Raw genomic sequence first — 15908 nt, forward strand, 5'->3', positions numbered from 1 at the left:
AAAGTAAGGATCTGATGTGACAAGAAGTCTGATACCTCTGAAATATTCAGCTGCACACATATTTTGGGAAGCAGTACTAACTCCATGTAGCTTGGTTACTTGCACACAGAGGTACTCAGGTACAGAGGTTTATGTACTTTCCCAGGTCAGAAAAGTCTTAAGACTATATACGAATATTCCTCAGCCCTACCAGAGGAAATTTAACTGTGAAGAGTAAGACAGGGCTTTGTTGCATTCGGCCATCACATAACAGAGGTGCTAGAATCTCTCTCTAGAAATACTGCCCCTGAAATCCTGGCTGTGGGGAATTCACGCTCATCTTGTGCACCTAGGAAGAAATTTCTGTACTGACCGTTCACTTATCCATTAAATGAACTTTGCAGTTATTGCTTTAGCACCAAAACTTATGTGTATTAGGCTGGATTTAGCATATTCAAAGCCAAGCTGTCTTCCACCACAATGTTTGGTACTTTCCATCACTTCCCAACTAAACAAGTGTCTTACACTAATATTATTGGTGGCAATTTCTTTAAAATTGATGACAGTCTACTGCATCTGTTTTCACAATAACAACAAAAAACAATTTTACATGAATCAGAGAGAAAACAGCAAAATAATTATATAAAAAGCTGCTTTTAGCCATGGTTTGGTGATCTCTTAGAAGCATGACCACGGTAATTGACTGTAAGTAATTTGGTTCCTTTTATGCACACACTGCAGCTTTTTATCCTGTCATATTCATGCCCCCATGCCCATCACATTGCTGGTGTTTGTGCTGGATGGAGCACTTGGGGGAAAGCTGGGCAGATTACATACAACTAGGAAGATAAAAGTGCCACAAACAGCAAGCATCCAAGCAGACATACACAGAGAGACTAAGGTGTTTTACAATGAAATAATTGAACAATCAAATGATGCGCTTCTCCTTGATGCCTCCGACTGTTCAATAACTATCGTGCCTGGGCTTCAATGCTACAGTGCAGAGGAACAAGCACACTTCAAAAGCAGCACTATGGAGACTGGAAGACAACAACAGGGCTGAAGGATGTAGAGTGGCTTGAAATAGCCTTAAAGACAGTATAAAAAGAAAAAACAGCAAAACCCTATCTTCAATCTACCAACTAAGCAATTAAAAATATGAATTCATTATGAAAATAACATCAGCATTTTCTATAACCCATTTACTCCTTTACTTAAAAAATATCTTCAATCATGCCAACCCAAAAAAATTATTTGAAAAAGAAACAAAAAAATAGGAAAATGCAAGTTATGCATTGCACTACATATAGTAATATTTACTTACTTTAGTCTTCATAAATTCATAATTGTGCTTCATCTAGACCTATCAAATTCCAGTCTATGGAAACAATGAGAACTAGTTTCTTATTTCTATTTCTGACTACATCTTTTGCAATTCCAGAGATGGGGTCTCATCCTTACATACTTACACTATGTCTGTCTATAAAATCTTGTTAAATATTCTTTCTTTACAATGGCTTTGCAAAGCTTAACAATAATAAAAGAGCTGTGTTGAACTTTACTCCTTGACAGTTTAGAAATACTTATTGTTAATGGAAATACTCACTTCATGTTTGCTAGCTATCAAATTCCTACCGCATTTGGGGAAAAAAAACCACAGAAGCAATCCCTGACAACATATTTTCACCTATTTTTTTTTTTTTTTTAACTTTTTGTTCCTTCTTTCTAAGTTTCCTTTTTGTATTCCCCATTTAAGCTGAAGACATTCCATTACACGGTTGTTAACCTGCAGCTAGATGACTGCAGAAAGATCAGCTGCATCAGTATTTCTACAAGAAACAAAAAGAGTGGTAGAAAGCGTGGGTCCCAGAATGCTGAATATTCCTGTGCCTTTGGGAGCCACAGGAGGTTGATACCTTGCCACGGCCACAAACCAGCAAGGTGAAACTAAACAAAGGGAATGCAAAACAACCTGACATGGGACTGGGGGGAAAGCTGATTTCCTTTTCCTACTCTCTGCCACTCCACGCTCTGCTCGCCACTCTGTGCATTCATAAAGCCCTTCAGCAGGTGGTGAAGCTGCTACAGCAATTCTTCCTTCTTAGGTGGTGAAGTGGTTTTGTTGCCAAGTGCTGTCACTTCAATTGGATGTCTAAAAAGCATCTTATTCATGTCATCAAATAGGATTAGGTCATCCAGTCTAAGAGGAGAGGTAACAACGCTACTGTGCATAACTTATCACTTTTCAGATACCAGAGCATCTCTTTCTCACTCTACCTTGTTTGCTTTGCTCTCAGGACTCTCTTTTAATTATTTTGCTTCAATATGAATTCTGCACTCATAACACTACACATTTCTAAACATGACTTTGTTTATCTGTAATTTCTTCACTGAGCTTTGCTCTGTGCGCAGGAAATAGAGCAAAAGAACACAAGTATGATGGTGTCGATAGCAATTTAGTGAAGTACTCATGCAGCAAATAAAGGAGAGGTATAATAAAGATCTGATTTTTTTCTTCTCTAGCATTCGCTGGTGAACTAGATATTGTCTTGACAAAATGATCTCAATGGTTTTGTTTAAGTAACTTTCAGAACTGCCTGTCTCAAAGCCTGTAAGTTATTATAATAACACCCACTCTCTTTCTCTCCCCTCCAGTAGAGTTATGTGCTTGAACTTAAAGAAAAGAACTGAAGCAAACCACCAAACTCCCTTTCTTCCCAGTAGAACCCTATGAAACATTTAGCCAGCAACCACTACATGTCCCTACAGTCCAATGAATGGCACGATTTCCATCCTCTTCTGTGTTTACTTAACATTGCAGAATTTTTCAAATCATTGCATATAAAGACCACATTTTCAAATTAAACTGCCTACGCTTCAGATCCTAAACCTGAACTTCTCATCCCAGGGAACTGCAAGCAAAATCAACTTTTTCTGAACGTGTTTAAATATTAATGCATTAATAGTACATCTTAAACACACAACCAAAAGGTTACTGACAATTAATTACAGTAGTCATTCAAAGATGGAAGGCTGTTCAAAAGAGAGAGACTAAGGATCTTATTCTGATTAAGGCTAAGCTTCCCAGTGCTTTAAAATATTCAAAATATTCTAGTATTTGATATCTGATGCTTGTTTAATTTTGATTTCAGTGAAACTACTGCAAAGCAGTCATAAATCACCCCACTGGGCCTGTTTCCATGAATAAGTAAAAGAACATGATTATGAGATAAAGAAATAAGTCTAACCGGCAAATTTAAGGCCACCAGAACTTCCATTAAACGCAGCAGGGCATAACTAGGCTTTCATTAATTTTTTTTTATTAAATGACCTCTTTAGCTTCATACAAGCTAAGTACTGCCACAAATATTTTTCCTGAAATTACAGTTTTTCTGAAGTGTTAAAAAAAAAAAACACAACATGATTACATACACTGCACATATAACTATAAAAACATTCTCAGTCAACAGAAAAATGTGAACAAAATTAAGCCTAGTGCAATGCCTAATTTTAAGCACAAACAGAGAGGATGTTAGAGTCAATTTTCAAGTCAATCACAGTTGTATTTCAGGTGCCCAACTTCATACTTTTCGAGACAGTCACAGAGCAGTTACTCACCATTTTAGAGGTCAGGGTGCAAGTCAATGAACTTGGGGCACTCCAAGTCAGAAGTGACATCTGAGAATCTGCCAGTAGGCTTAACCTATGCGTAAGTGCTTTTATAGCTGGGTACATCAGTTCAAGCATATACAGAGCAGAACCTTAAAATCCATTTAATCTGTATGTAAATCATAATTTGACATGAATTCATTTTAAAAAAGGAGGAGGAGAGCTGACATTCAAACACTAAAGCAGTGTGTCAGGGACGGGATCAAAGGTTCATCTACACTGATGGCTGTCCTTTTGTTCACATTAGCAAATACTGGATTCATTTCATACAGGATGGATAGGTAAAAATGAGTTTATAGTTTTGTACTGTTTGTAAACATATGTTTTTTCTTCTTGGTGTTTTTAAGAGACAACACTAAGCTCTGGGTTGAACTGTGACCCACCAAAGGTATTATACTGGCTCTCAGCAAGGAAGATTTCCCAGTCCTCTTTCAAAAGTCATTTTGATTCAAGCTTTCAAGCAGAAGTGCTTCATTATCATATTTTTCCTTTGTTAACTAAAATAGGGAACATCCTGCAAACACAAGATTCAAGGAAGGTGCAGCTACGCTAATATGGCATCAGCACTCATATGAATAGTTCCCTTAAGCTCAGTGACAGTACTAATTTCTGCAAAGCCAAATTAAATTTTAGTGCTCCTTACCATCACGGACTGATAAACCTATAATATCAGTGTATCTCAAGATCATATTTTAGATATAACTGCAGAGAAAATTCATATTGATATAAGCACCAAGAAACCTTGTGCCTCTATCTCGTATTCCAGTGCCTCTAGACTAGTATTCCAGAAGATAATTCAGGTGGGAAGGGACCTAAACAGGTCTCTTATTCAACTTCTTGCTCACAGCAAGGCCAGCTCTAGGAGCCAGTTGGGTTGCTCAGGGCTTTGTCCAGTTGGATCTTGGAAATCTCCAAGGACAGAGCTGGCACAACATCTGAGAGTAACTTTCAATTGCTTGGGGGAAAAAGTCACTGATATTCCAGGAATACTCACAGCGTTGGCTACCAAAAGTAAGCAATAGTTAAGAACAGGCAAATATTGTTTAACAATGTTTAGCATAAGTTGTAGTATTTCAACTATCCAATCTACTGTTCCCACTAATTCTATATTAATATACAACATTAATAATAGACTACTAATTATATTAATATTCAATATTAATACATAATCAATAATGTTAATATAGAATTAATTATATTAATATAAAATAATAAGCAAATTGTAACGTTGAAGATAACACTAGAGAAAGGGAGACATTTTTCTCACCTTGGGATAACATCTTCCTGAAATACAAGCCCTGCTATACCTTAAAGAAAGGAAGAGCTTGAAGGTGAAAATTGCTGGCATGGGAGTGCTGAAAGAACTGACCAAATCTAAGCTACGCAGACAAATGTTCCACTAGGTAACTGAAAACATAAGTGTTTCTTCCATGAAAATCAAGATGATATACAAAGCAAGCAAAGTGAAGCGTATGGCAGGTTTAAACATGCAGCCACAGAAGAACGTATACTGTGGGCTGCTCTGCACACACTAAATGAAATACTGTGCAACCATCAGCGAGTGTAGAGTGGATTAGGTTTAGACATTGAGCAATAATACCTTAGTATAAAGAAGGCAAGACACCTTTGCCTCAAGGCATGCAACCTGGACTTATCAGGAAGCTCTGCTGCGATACAGTTTCATCCAGACCTGAGAGCCTGCCAACTTTCTTTTTTTCTTCCTTTTTTTTTTTTCCCCTTGGGATAAGTAGAGAGTAAATGATATGTTGCAATGCAGGGCTGCCTGTATGACGGCATCTTTTCAAGTCCTGTGGCTACTCATGTCAAGTAAGCCTTGATAGAGGAAGATCTCAGGGGTGTAAGGACCCTATACTAACAAGACCAAGGTCATCTTCAAAACTTTTCTGCAATTAACTTCCTGGCTTGAGTGAAGAAAGTTAACAACCAGCATATATGTTGGATATTAGGAAAAATTTCTCCTCAGAAAGAATGGTAATACATTTGAACAGGCTGCCCAGGGAGGTGGTGGAGTCACCATCCCTGGGAGTGTTCAAGAAACACGTGGATGTGGCCCTGAAGGACATGGTTAGTGGGCATGGTGGTGATGGGTTGGCAGTTGGACTAGATGATCTTAGTGGCCTTTTCCAACCTTAATGATTCTATAACACTGGAAAGAGTCCAGTGAAGGGCCACCAAGGTGATGAAGGGAGTGGAGCACCTCCCCTTTGAGGAAAAGCATCAAGAACAAATAGCAATAAACACCTGATCACTGAGGCAACACAAGAGCTTCAGCTCAGAAAAGCCAACACCCATATGGGAACAAAAATGAAATGCAACATATCAGCACATCTGCTACTCTCTGACCAGTCACCAAAGTGAAAGCACGTTGTTTTTCTCCTAAAAAAAAAGTTAATTTCCTGCCCAGCATGAAACATATTAAAATAAACATGACGATTGATATCAGTCAAGATTTCCCAACATTATATGTGTGGAAAAAAAAAACAGCAGAGACTGAATCACTGTAAAATTTCACAGGACACCAGCACTTCTTTGAAAGACAGACAAAAAGTAACACAGGAACAGCAATCACCTACCATACAACCAATCAACCAATGGTTAATGTGTAGCTATGCACACAAAACGTCAACACATGAACATTCAAGACCGGCATGCACTAGAGTTTTCATTTAAACATACTGAAAAATTTACAAATATTTGCTACGTTTTGTAGCCCTATGGAGTTTATGTACTGCTCTACATTTCAGCCATTTGACGATTAGACTTAAGTTTCTTAAACAAAAGCCTTAATTAACACTGAATTATGAAAGCTAGCCACCACTTAAATGCCGTTAAGGAAAAGCATATCAGCTGCTACCAGGTGGAGAGACAATGTTGTGATACCTAATATTACCTGCAATCCCAGTCCGAGAAGTTCTTTGCCGGACAATCCAAAGACATGAAAAAAGATAGGATACCTCCCAGTAGGCAAGTGAATGGGCTCTCAGTCTAAGTCTAAGCGGAAGCCAGTTTCACTCATTTATCCACAGAATAATAATGATACTCAAATATAACTAGTCGGAGAAAGTGTGTTGTTAGAAATGCCTGGGGGATAGGTACATGTTGGGGGAATATGGAAGACCCTGAGGAACATACAGAAATCTTCCTAGAACATTATTCAATGTTATGAACATCTTTACAAATAAATTATGTTAGCAGTTAAAGGATTATCAGTTATTACTGATAAGGTAGTTTGGCTAATAAATCATTAGAACAACTTCTACCCGAGCACATTAAGGCCATTAAAACAGAATTACAGAGCAGCTCATGAAATGATGACCAACGTATGGGTTATCAGCAAGGAGCCACCGTTAGCTGGTCAGATGAGATACTGAATATAAACTCCCCAAACATGAGTCAGAAGGGAAAAAACAGAAATGAAAGGAACAAGATGTTAACTACACTGTCTTTGCACATAATGATGTTCAAACAGAAAAATCTTCTTAGTCATATTCCATGCATTTCTTTAACATCATCTTCCATTTGAAAAACAGGGATCAAATGAAGACATTTCCATACTGCCTATAGCAAATAAAGAGGAACGAAGAGCTCAGATCTGACAACACTACTATCTAAAAACACAGAAAAGAATAAGAGCTCAGGCAAAGTGAGTAGAAAAAGCCTTACACAACAGATCCTTCTCTTAGAACTAAATGGCATTGTGCACTTGACAAAAACAGGAGAAGTAGATTTGCTGGAAAATCTAGAAACCAGGAATGTCCCAACCACGGAAGCTCATTCTTGTGTGCTAGAAGCGGGAAGGATGATCTCCTCCAGGGTGCGTTTGCTTTGGAGGTCTTCAAAGGTCAAGCCCACTGAACTGCTCAAAGCTCTTTCCCCATCCGTGCTTGTCCTTTTCCACAGATGTGAGAGGGCAAAAGGAGAATATGCACATGTACACACTCTTCTTGGAGATATCTACGAAAGACTCCGTCAGGTCAGTCTATAGCATACAGCTACCAGACAGGAATATACCATATCTAATTCACAATTCATTTTTATGTTACATTTTTCCTTTAGAAGAAGACCAAAGGAAATTAACAACTCCCTGAACTGAAGGATTATCTGGAAAGTACCAAAAACACAGTCATTACTCATATGCTAGAAAAGACTACAAGGAAGCTAACAAGCAAAAAATTCTGCATTTCCACAGCTGGCTTACTCCCAGTTCACATCAGCTAAAATTAGCAACCCTGGTGCATTTACAACACACACATAGGTACGCCACTTGAATTAGCTAGTTTGTTAGCTCAGCATCCTCCCACCACAAAAACGAGCTTGTTCTGACCTCAGACATTGCAAGAGATCTTTCTATTCACTACGGCTGGGTCAACCTAAAGATGGTAACTGTGTCTGTGGACATAGCTATTAATTTAACAATATACTGTACCTACTTTGGAATAACCACTTCTCCTTTACTATCAGGAAGTTTCTCTTTCAACGATTATTAATAAACGATAATTTCTATAATGCCCTTCTGAAAATGATACTTGCAGGCTGGAATCTCTCTTGCTGAACTGTCAGTCAAAAGATGTGCTACATTTGTCAAGAAGAGTCAAAATACTATTACTTTAACATCACATTAACGATTTAACTCCTAATAGCTCCAAAGGATGAAATGTTCAGTTTAAAAGTGTAAGTCTGTTTGTCTGCCTGTCAAAACAATACCAGTTCTTGCTGCGTCTAGCACCAGCAGTGGATTTAACTGTGTAGATTTCAGCTGCTAGTAGTCTAAACTAAAAGTACTAACAAAACAAAGAGAAATAACAGATACAGACATTGACTCACAACCCAGGAGGATTATAGGAGCCAGAAAACTCATATTCTCATAATGTTTCTCAGTGTAAAGAACATGTAGACATCTCCATTTTTATCAGTTTTCCTGCACAGGCACTACGGGGACAGTAAAATGTATTTAACTATTGAACACAGAAACAGAGAGAAATGGGGATAAATGATATCAGAGACTATTTCTGCTCCCACAGAAGTCAGCAGAGTCTTCTCACTGTCCTTCCTTGGCACAAAACCACGCACTCAATATGCCTGAAGGCAGAAAGCACCCTTCAAGCCATCCTTGTTATTATTAGCAGAATACAATATTCCTTTAATGTGGAAACATCAGAGAGTTTAGGAAAAGGTGAGACTTCACAAAATTGTGAGATCTCTTATGACATGAGTTACAGACATGAGGAGTTCCCCCATTAAGCCAATCACTGCTGTCTGAGCTGCTGTAAATATTTGAGGAAGATAATTCAGTCTTGATTTAAAGCTTTACAGTTCAACGTACACAGAACAATTTAAATAAATTACCTCTCAGACACACGTATCGACATATTTTAATGCAGATATAAACACCATGAAATCAGACATCAAGTAAATGCACAGCTGAATTGCATGAAATAGCACTGCTAGCTGTCATTTTGCACATTTGGAAAGTAAAAGGTAGATAGGTAGGTAGCTCTGGTGTATGTCAACAGAAAAATATAAAGGCTAGCTAATCCTCTCACCAGCATTAAGTAGCAAACAGGACAGTGCTGTAACCTGCAACTTTTGAAGATCATATACTTCCATTTAGAGTAACTACATTTCTAGCCCATGTGGTTGTTGAAGATAAGGACAGAAAGACAAGACTGAAATATAACTTTGGATCTCAGTTATATTTCTTGTCCAAAATATGAGGCTCAGTTTCATACAAATACGAAATGGAAAGAAAGTATTTGGGGCTAATGATAGTACACTGGTACAAAAGAAGGAAAAAAAAATAATCAGAAATCTCACATGCTTGCAAACCTACATGAAAAATTGAAAAATTCTCGGAAACATCTGTGGAGGACAAGACCACTCTAAGATGGTAAATCAAAATGCTTTACTTGTTTACTGTCCCATTTCTAGATTTTATTATTTTTTTTAACTACCCCCCTTTTTATTCAATTTCCCATTTCCCCCGAATATTGGGACGAACGAATACAATCCTGACCACTGCTGATAAACTGTGAGGCAGGGTACATTACTAGCATGCGGTGTTCCCACCTGCTTTTTGGCAGGGAGTGCAGCCGCAGCAGGAAGTGGGATAAGGAGTACCTGCAGGGATGGGAGAGGAGGGAAGGGACCTGGCTGCTCCTTTGAGGCCAGATGGTAGGCCGATAAGAGTCAGCTGTAAGCTGGGACATGGCTACATAAAAAGGGCACTCAATCTTATGATGTATGCAGCATTTTGATTAACCAGAGAGAACACTGGTATGTTTTTCAATACTGTATTTGAAACTCCCCTTATAATTTTGTCGATCACACATGCATTTAACAAGAGGGATGATAAGAAAGGGTTTTGAAGGACTCAGTAGTCCATCTGCAGCAGAACCTACATTTCTGAACTAATGTCTCATGCTTCCATTTACAATGCCAAACTTCCTCCCCTAAATCTCAGCACAGTTCAATTTACTAGAAAAAAACATTCTGGTTAAAGAAAAAAATAGCAGATGGGCAAACAAGGTAAAGGGCATTTGATTTCAGTTGCCTCTTCTCCATGCCAATATGCTACTTTGAAGGGGCTGTAAGTGTGGGAGGGGAACATATGTGCAAGTAGATTGTGCATCTCGGAGAATGTTTGCTGCTGGTAAGTTATCTTTCCTTATTCTTTCCTTCCACAGTAGTTCAAATGTACATTTGCACGATGAGTGGTCCACACTGCTAAGTGTGGTCATAAGCCAGTAAATGGTGAATTTCATAGTCCTGTAAGCTACTACTGACTAAAGAACCACTACACCAAATGCCACGCCAGCCTGTTAAGGCTTGAGACTGACTAGCACCTATTAAAAGTGTGGACAGAGGCTTCAGGTACCTTCAAGACAGAAGCTGGAAGTACAGGGTTTTTTGTTTGTGTGGTTTTTTTTGTCTTTTTTTTTTTTCTTCCAACACCACCGCAGACACTGCTTGGACTTTGTTGGAGTCCAAACCATGGCTTTGGACGGTTATACCTTGGTAGTTTCTCAGCAAATATAGACAAGAGCCTGTTGCCATATAAATAAGCACTGATCAGAATTACACAAAACTCTTGATCTGTCAACAATGTTTCTACGTCTTAAGGATGCAAGTGAAGAGGTACTACTAACACTGAAGCATGAGGCCCCAGACAGAGAGTGAAATTCCAGTGCAACCTTAGGGAGAAAGTTGTGGTGACTCTGGAAGGGAACACTATCATCAAGACAGATCTGTCACAACAGTCTGGACTTCTGAATGTGACGAGGGCAACTTGGAAATTTACCTTCACAGACCAGGCAGTGAGTAGCAATGCGAAGTATCTGAAAGGGAGGATTCATGAGAACATACAGCATCGTGTTCAAATTACACAGTGGAGCATCTCCAGCAGAAGTAAAAAAAACTGGAGAAGCATTTTGAGAAACCTGGAAGTGATTAAGTGCAAAACTATAGAAATGAGGTTGACTGCTGGTAAAATAGGTTGAAAACTGCCTTTTCCTTGAAGCTAGACTGAAACATGCCTGCCAGTCCTGAGAAGAGATCAGGAGAGGAGTCTGGCAGAAGTCTGTGTGCCATTAGAGGGACTGGAAGTCTGAGTCCAGGATGGAGTTGTTACATTGCACACAGATTGCAGTGAGAGTTAGCAAACTGTTTACAGCTTTATCTGTTGAAGAAACAGGTACTTGAAGTCTACCCATCTCAGGAGAAAGTAAAAAACATGAGTACAAATTCAAACAAGAACAACAGCTTATTCAAAAGGATGAATTTATACCTGACAAGCAACCACGACAGCCTGCAAGCCTAAATTGCAATGAAGCCGAAAAACACACACATCCCCAGATCATCTCATATCACCTCTGCCCTTACACTCTTTAAGACACAGCCATCACAACAGAGAAGCAGAATAAGGAAACCCATGCTCCCTGTGATCTAGCCATTTATCATTAATTCTTTTTTTCACCAACATAGCAAGAAGTAGCTATCCAAAATAACACAGTTGAGTCCAGAACAGTACTCTTAAGAGGCAGAGCACTTGTGGTGGATAATGGTGTATAACTGGTGGATAATGTGTAGTATACACTAGGCCACGTCAACACTGTTGAGTTCCAGAGTATTGAGTCTCCGTACAGGATCTGCAACCCCTCTTCAAGGCAAATCTTGGTGCTGCTGGAGTTTGTCACCAACTTTAGTTCCCTGAAAAGTTTCAGAAGCACAGAAAGAGATTCAGCAGTCTTAGCATCGCTGGTGCCAAGTATCAAGACAATCAGGTTAGTGCCACTAGCCCTAGATTAAAATTCTATGACAGTGCTTGTGGAACCGATGTCCTTAGGATGCAGACTGTCGTGATAAGCAGAGAACTGCTGCAATGGATAAAGAAGAAAACAAATGCTTACAGCGCTTCATAATGACCTTCAGTGGCTGAACTGGTTCTGAGGATGACCAAAACAGAAGCCTCTGTGGTAACCACAAGGATCTGAGAGGACTTGACTTTACCAGTCTGGAAGGGAGAAGACAGAGAGACTTTCTTGGGATTGATTTCTTAGGAGGAGGCCAGTACTAGATCAAAGCCAAAGCAGATGCAGCTAACTGCTTTCCAGGCCGTGATACCCAGCTGGGTCCCACATCACAGAAAGCTTTTACTGCCTTCACAGGGAGAAATTTTTGGTTGTTCAAGCACGCCGTCCCTTCCAGGTTTTAAAGAACACCACACAGAGCACTCACAGGAAACAAGACAGTTAAAGAGATGCAGAGCTTCTCCTACTAAAAATTCGTATTGGCAACTAGGCAATTACAAGAAGATGAAATAATGAAAGAATTATCCACCTTACACACTCGATGAGCAGGAAAGGAGGGGAGAGTTGGTCCCTAAAGAAAACATTTCTGGTCTCAACTTGCAGGCCATTTATCTGTAACCTGAATGTACTTGTGGACTATCACTCAAAAAAATAAGAAGTCTATCTTCCAGTTGCAAATTCATACTAAATAACTGAATTCTTCTAACTTCAAAACTACGTCTGTTTCTTTACTGTCTTTGTGTTTAATAGAGATCTATTTCAATTTGCACTTAATTGGATTATTACAGCTAATGGCAGAATGCGATGCATTAAATACATACCTTTTTGTAGTCAATTAAATTCATCTTAAATCCCACACATGTATAAAGTTATGACTGATCACTGTACAATATCAGTCAGCAGAAAACCCAGCATAATTAAACTCACGAAGAATTCCTCCCCACAAACATGTTACGCCTCTAAGTTCCAGTACTGACAGGGCAGTATTCAATTTGTGATTAAAATATACAACAACAGTTAAGGTGAATCTGTATACACTGATTAAAATACCATATGTGAACATGTTCACGGTTTTGTTTACTTGTTTAACTCAAAACATATCTCCCTTTTTTCAGAAGCCTTTAAACAAATAATTTAATTTACTTCATATTACAAAAAAAAGAAAAATCTATTTAGACACTTATGAAAATGAAAAAAATGGCAAAGGATGTTTCTGAGTTGAAAAGGATAAAGTAACTGTATTATCCCAGTCATTTCTGTATCAATTTTATATATTAAACATTTTTTTTTCCAACAACTAGTCAAACAAATTTAGATTAGGAGACAAAAATTAAGTCATAATCTTTCTGCCCCCTGAGTCCCTGAAAGGTGTGTACTATCATCATGCAAATCTTTGCAACCCAATCCCTTTCAGAGCACAGTCAAGAAGATTTCTTCTTTGTGTGGGATCACAAAGATTGTACTGGGGCACAGCTGAGAAGAGAATCCTGAAAATAGGTTAGTTAATCTTCAGATTGAACAAGTCTATCACAAAAAAAAAAAATCCAGAGAAATATTATTTTTTAGGACCAACATCAACAAGAGCAGACAGTAATACTTTACACACTGAGCTTTTATGTTTGGATGACAATGCCACTTACCTATGATACGCTAAACAAAATACACCACAAGTCTATTCAGTTGAAGGTCTAACTTGTTGGAAAGTCTCTGTAAATCTTTAGAAGGCTGCTTTCACTCCCTAGCCACATATTTTTTTCTCCTTCACCTTCTACAAAGGCGTAAAGCAACATCATAGTCTTAGTACCTATTCAAGACAGTCTGTATCAAATCTTCCTTTGAAAAATTAACTCAAACATGAGTCAGTAGAGAAGTAAGTTGAGTGGGATACGGACAAGGTTTATGAAATCACAAAAGCAGCTGGTAAGGTGAATGCTGAACTCCTGTTTAACAGATCAGACAATGCTTGAACCAAAGGACACCTGTTAAAACTAGTAGGAAATTGGGAGAAAAAAAGATAAAATAATATACGTTTTTATGTGATTGGTAGTGAACTTCTGCAATTTGCTGCCAGAGAATGCTGAAGGCAAACAGCATCGAAAGAAAAGGATTCATGGTAACAGGTCCATAAATGCCCTGATACTAAAAGGGATGAGGCAGACATCCCAACGACAGCCTAAGGGGAAGAGACTGCAGAAAGTGGCCAAGCTGCAGTGTTGTCCTCAATCTGCATGTCCTATTGCCTATGCTGGAGGTAGAATGATGGGTCAGATGGACCCTGCTGAGATCCAGCAGAGTATTTATTTTGTTCTGGAATGTTCAGCAAGTTTTCAGCGGTCTGTGAGGACAGGACAAGGGAAAACGGCCACAAACTTGAGCATAGGAAGTTCCACACCAATATGGAATGGAACTTCTTCACAGTGAGGGTGAGAGAGCACTGGAACAGGCTGCCCAGGGAGGCTGCGGAGTCTCCTTCTCTGGAGATATTCAAGACCTGCCCGGACGCCTACCCGTGCCACCTGCTGCAGGGAGCCTGCTTTGGCATGGGGGTTGGGCTCTATGATCTCTAGAGGTCCCTTCCAACCCCTGCGATTCTGTGATTCTGTAATTCTGTGATTGTTTCAAAAGGTAAAATGCTTTGAGTCCAGGAGTGTGTATCAACAATTTACAACGCTGTTCACAGACGTGTCAGAGGTCAGAAGGACAGGTCACTAACATGAGCACAATGAGCAAATCTACCCAGAACAAGACAAACCAGTGAAATATGGTACTGACAGAGGAACGTACAGCATGGTGGACCCATCAGACTTAGAAAGGTGCAGCTGTTGATCCAGGACACCAGGTCCAATCACCAGTGAAGCTGAAAATGTATTCCCAGTAGGCACAAGCACGAAGAGCACACATACGCATCACATTCATACACATACCTGGCTGGACACAGAGATTTGAACTCCTGAGTTGTTTCCCTGCACCCTCTCATGTGTCCCACCTTCAAGCACCAAACCATTAGACCAAGAGGTGATCTGCAGAGCTGCTCCCTATGACTCACAGCGATGGTTTCACACCTGAACACTGGGGCTGAGGCTCTGCTGGGATGGCCTGGGAGGGTACTGGACAGAGTCTACTTTCTCCAAGACCTTCAACTGGGGCTCTCACCTGCCCTCATACCCCTGTGCTCCTCTGGGCTTGGGGAGTCCATGGTCTTCCATGGCTCTGCCTGGGGGAGCCTGGCCAGGGATTATTTGGGCTTCCCCTCCCCAGGCTGTTTCTCTGCACTCCTTTGTGGGTGCAGAGATGAGCCTTATCACATAAAACCTAACAGGTACTCCTGCAGTCAGCCAGCCTTGAAATACAGTGACTTTTCACCAGCTTTCTAAGCCCTAACACACAGACGTAATCTGTCACAGGTCAACTGTTTCTTAAAATAGATGGTGAGGATCAATCTCCTTTCAGCATCTGTTAGAAATCATCGCAGATTGCTTGTCATAAACCAAATACGGTTATTAACGATTAGGTAAATCATATTATGAACCAAACTGTTAGTACAGGGCTTTAGTCAATAAACTGCAGTATCTAGTGCTACAGCCTCAGCAGCCTTATCAAGGTCAATGCAGCCACTCAAGTGGCTAAAACAAAGCTTTTGTGTCTTGGCAAAATTGGGGTGTTACAGATCACAGCACCTGATCTGCAATACACATACTCTGGGCTTCATCCAACGCCCACAGCCCAGTGGAATCTTTTCACTGATGCAGGAAAGCTTTGTATCAGCCTGTAGAATCACAATGTGTTTTTTCTATTTCGTTTTGATTTTGTTTATTACCTCTTTGTTGGTCTTCTTTTCCATTAAGTTGTTTTTGTGCTTCTTCAATTTTGTCTGCAAGAAAGAGAAGTAATTATTAAAATATATTAGAAAAGAAACAAGTTTTGAGAAAGTCA

General features: G+C 39.4%; 1 protein-coding gene across 2 annotated transcripts in view; it reads right to left on the reverse strand.

Moving 5' to 3' along the window:
- HIVEP1 (human immunodeficiency virus type I enhancer binding protein 1) overlaps positions 1 to 15908 on the reverse strand; it is a 114110-nt gene that overhangs the window by 32016 nt on the left and 66186 nt on the right. For both annotated transcript variants that reach the window (XM_021385432.1, XM_021385433.1), the window contains one exon: positions 15793 to 15846. In XM_021385432.1, coding sequence (XP_021241107.1) covers positions 15793 to 15846 — 54 coding nt within the window. The remainder of the gene's footprint in view (positions 1 to 15792; positions 15847 to 15908) is intronic.

This window comes from Numida meleagris, chromosome 2 (genome assembly GCF_002078875.1).
Source record: "Numida meleagris isolate 19003 breed g44 Domestic line chromosome 2, NumMel1.0, whole genome shotgun sequence".
NCBI classification, from domain to species: domain Eukaryota; kingdom Metazoa; phylum Chordata; class Aves; order Galliformes; family Numididae; genus Numida; species Numida meleagris.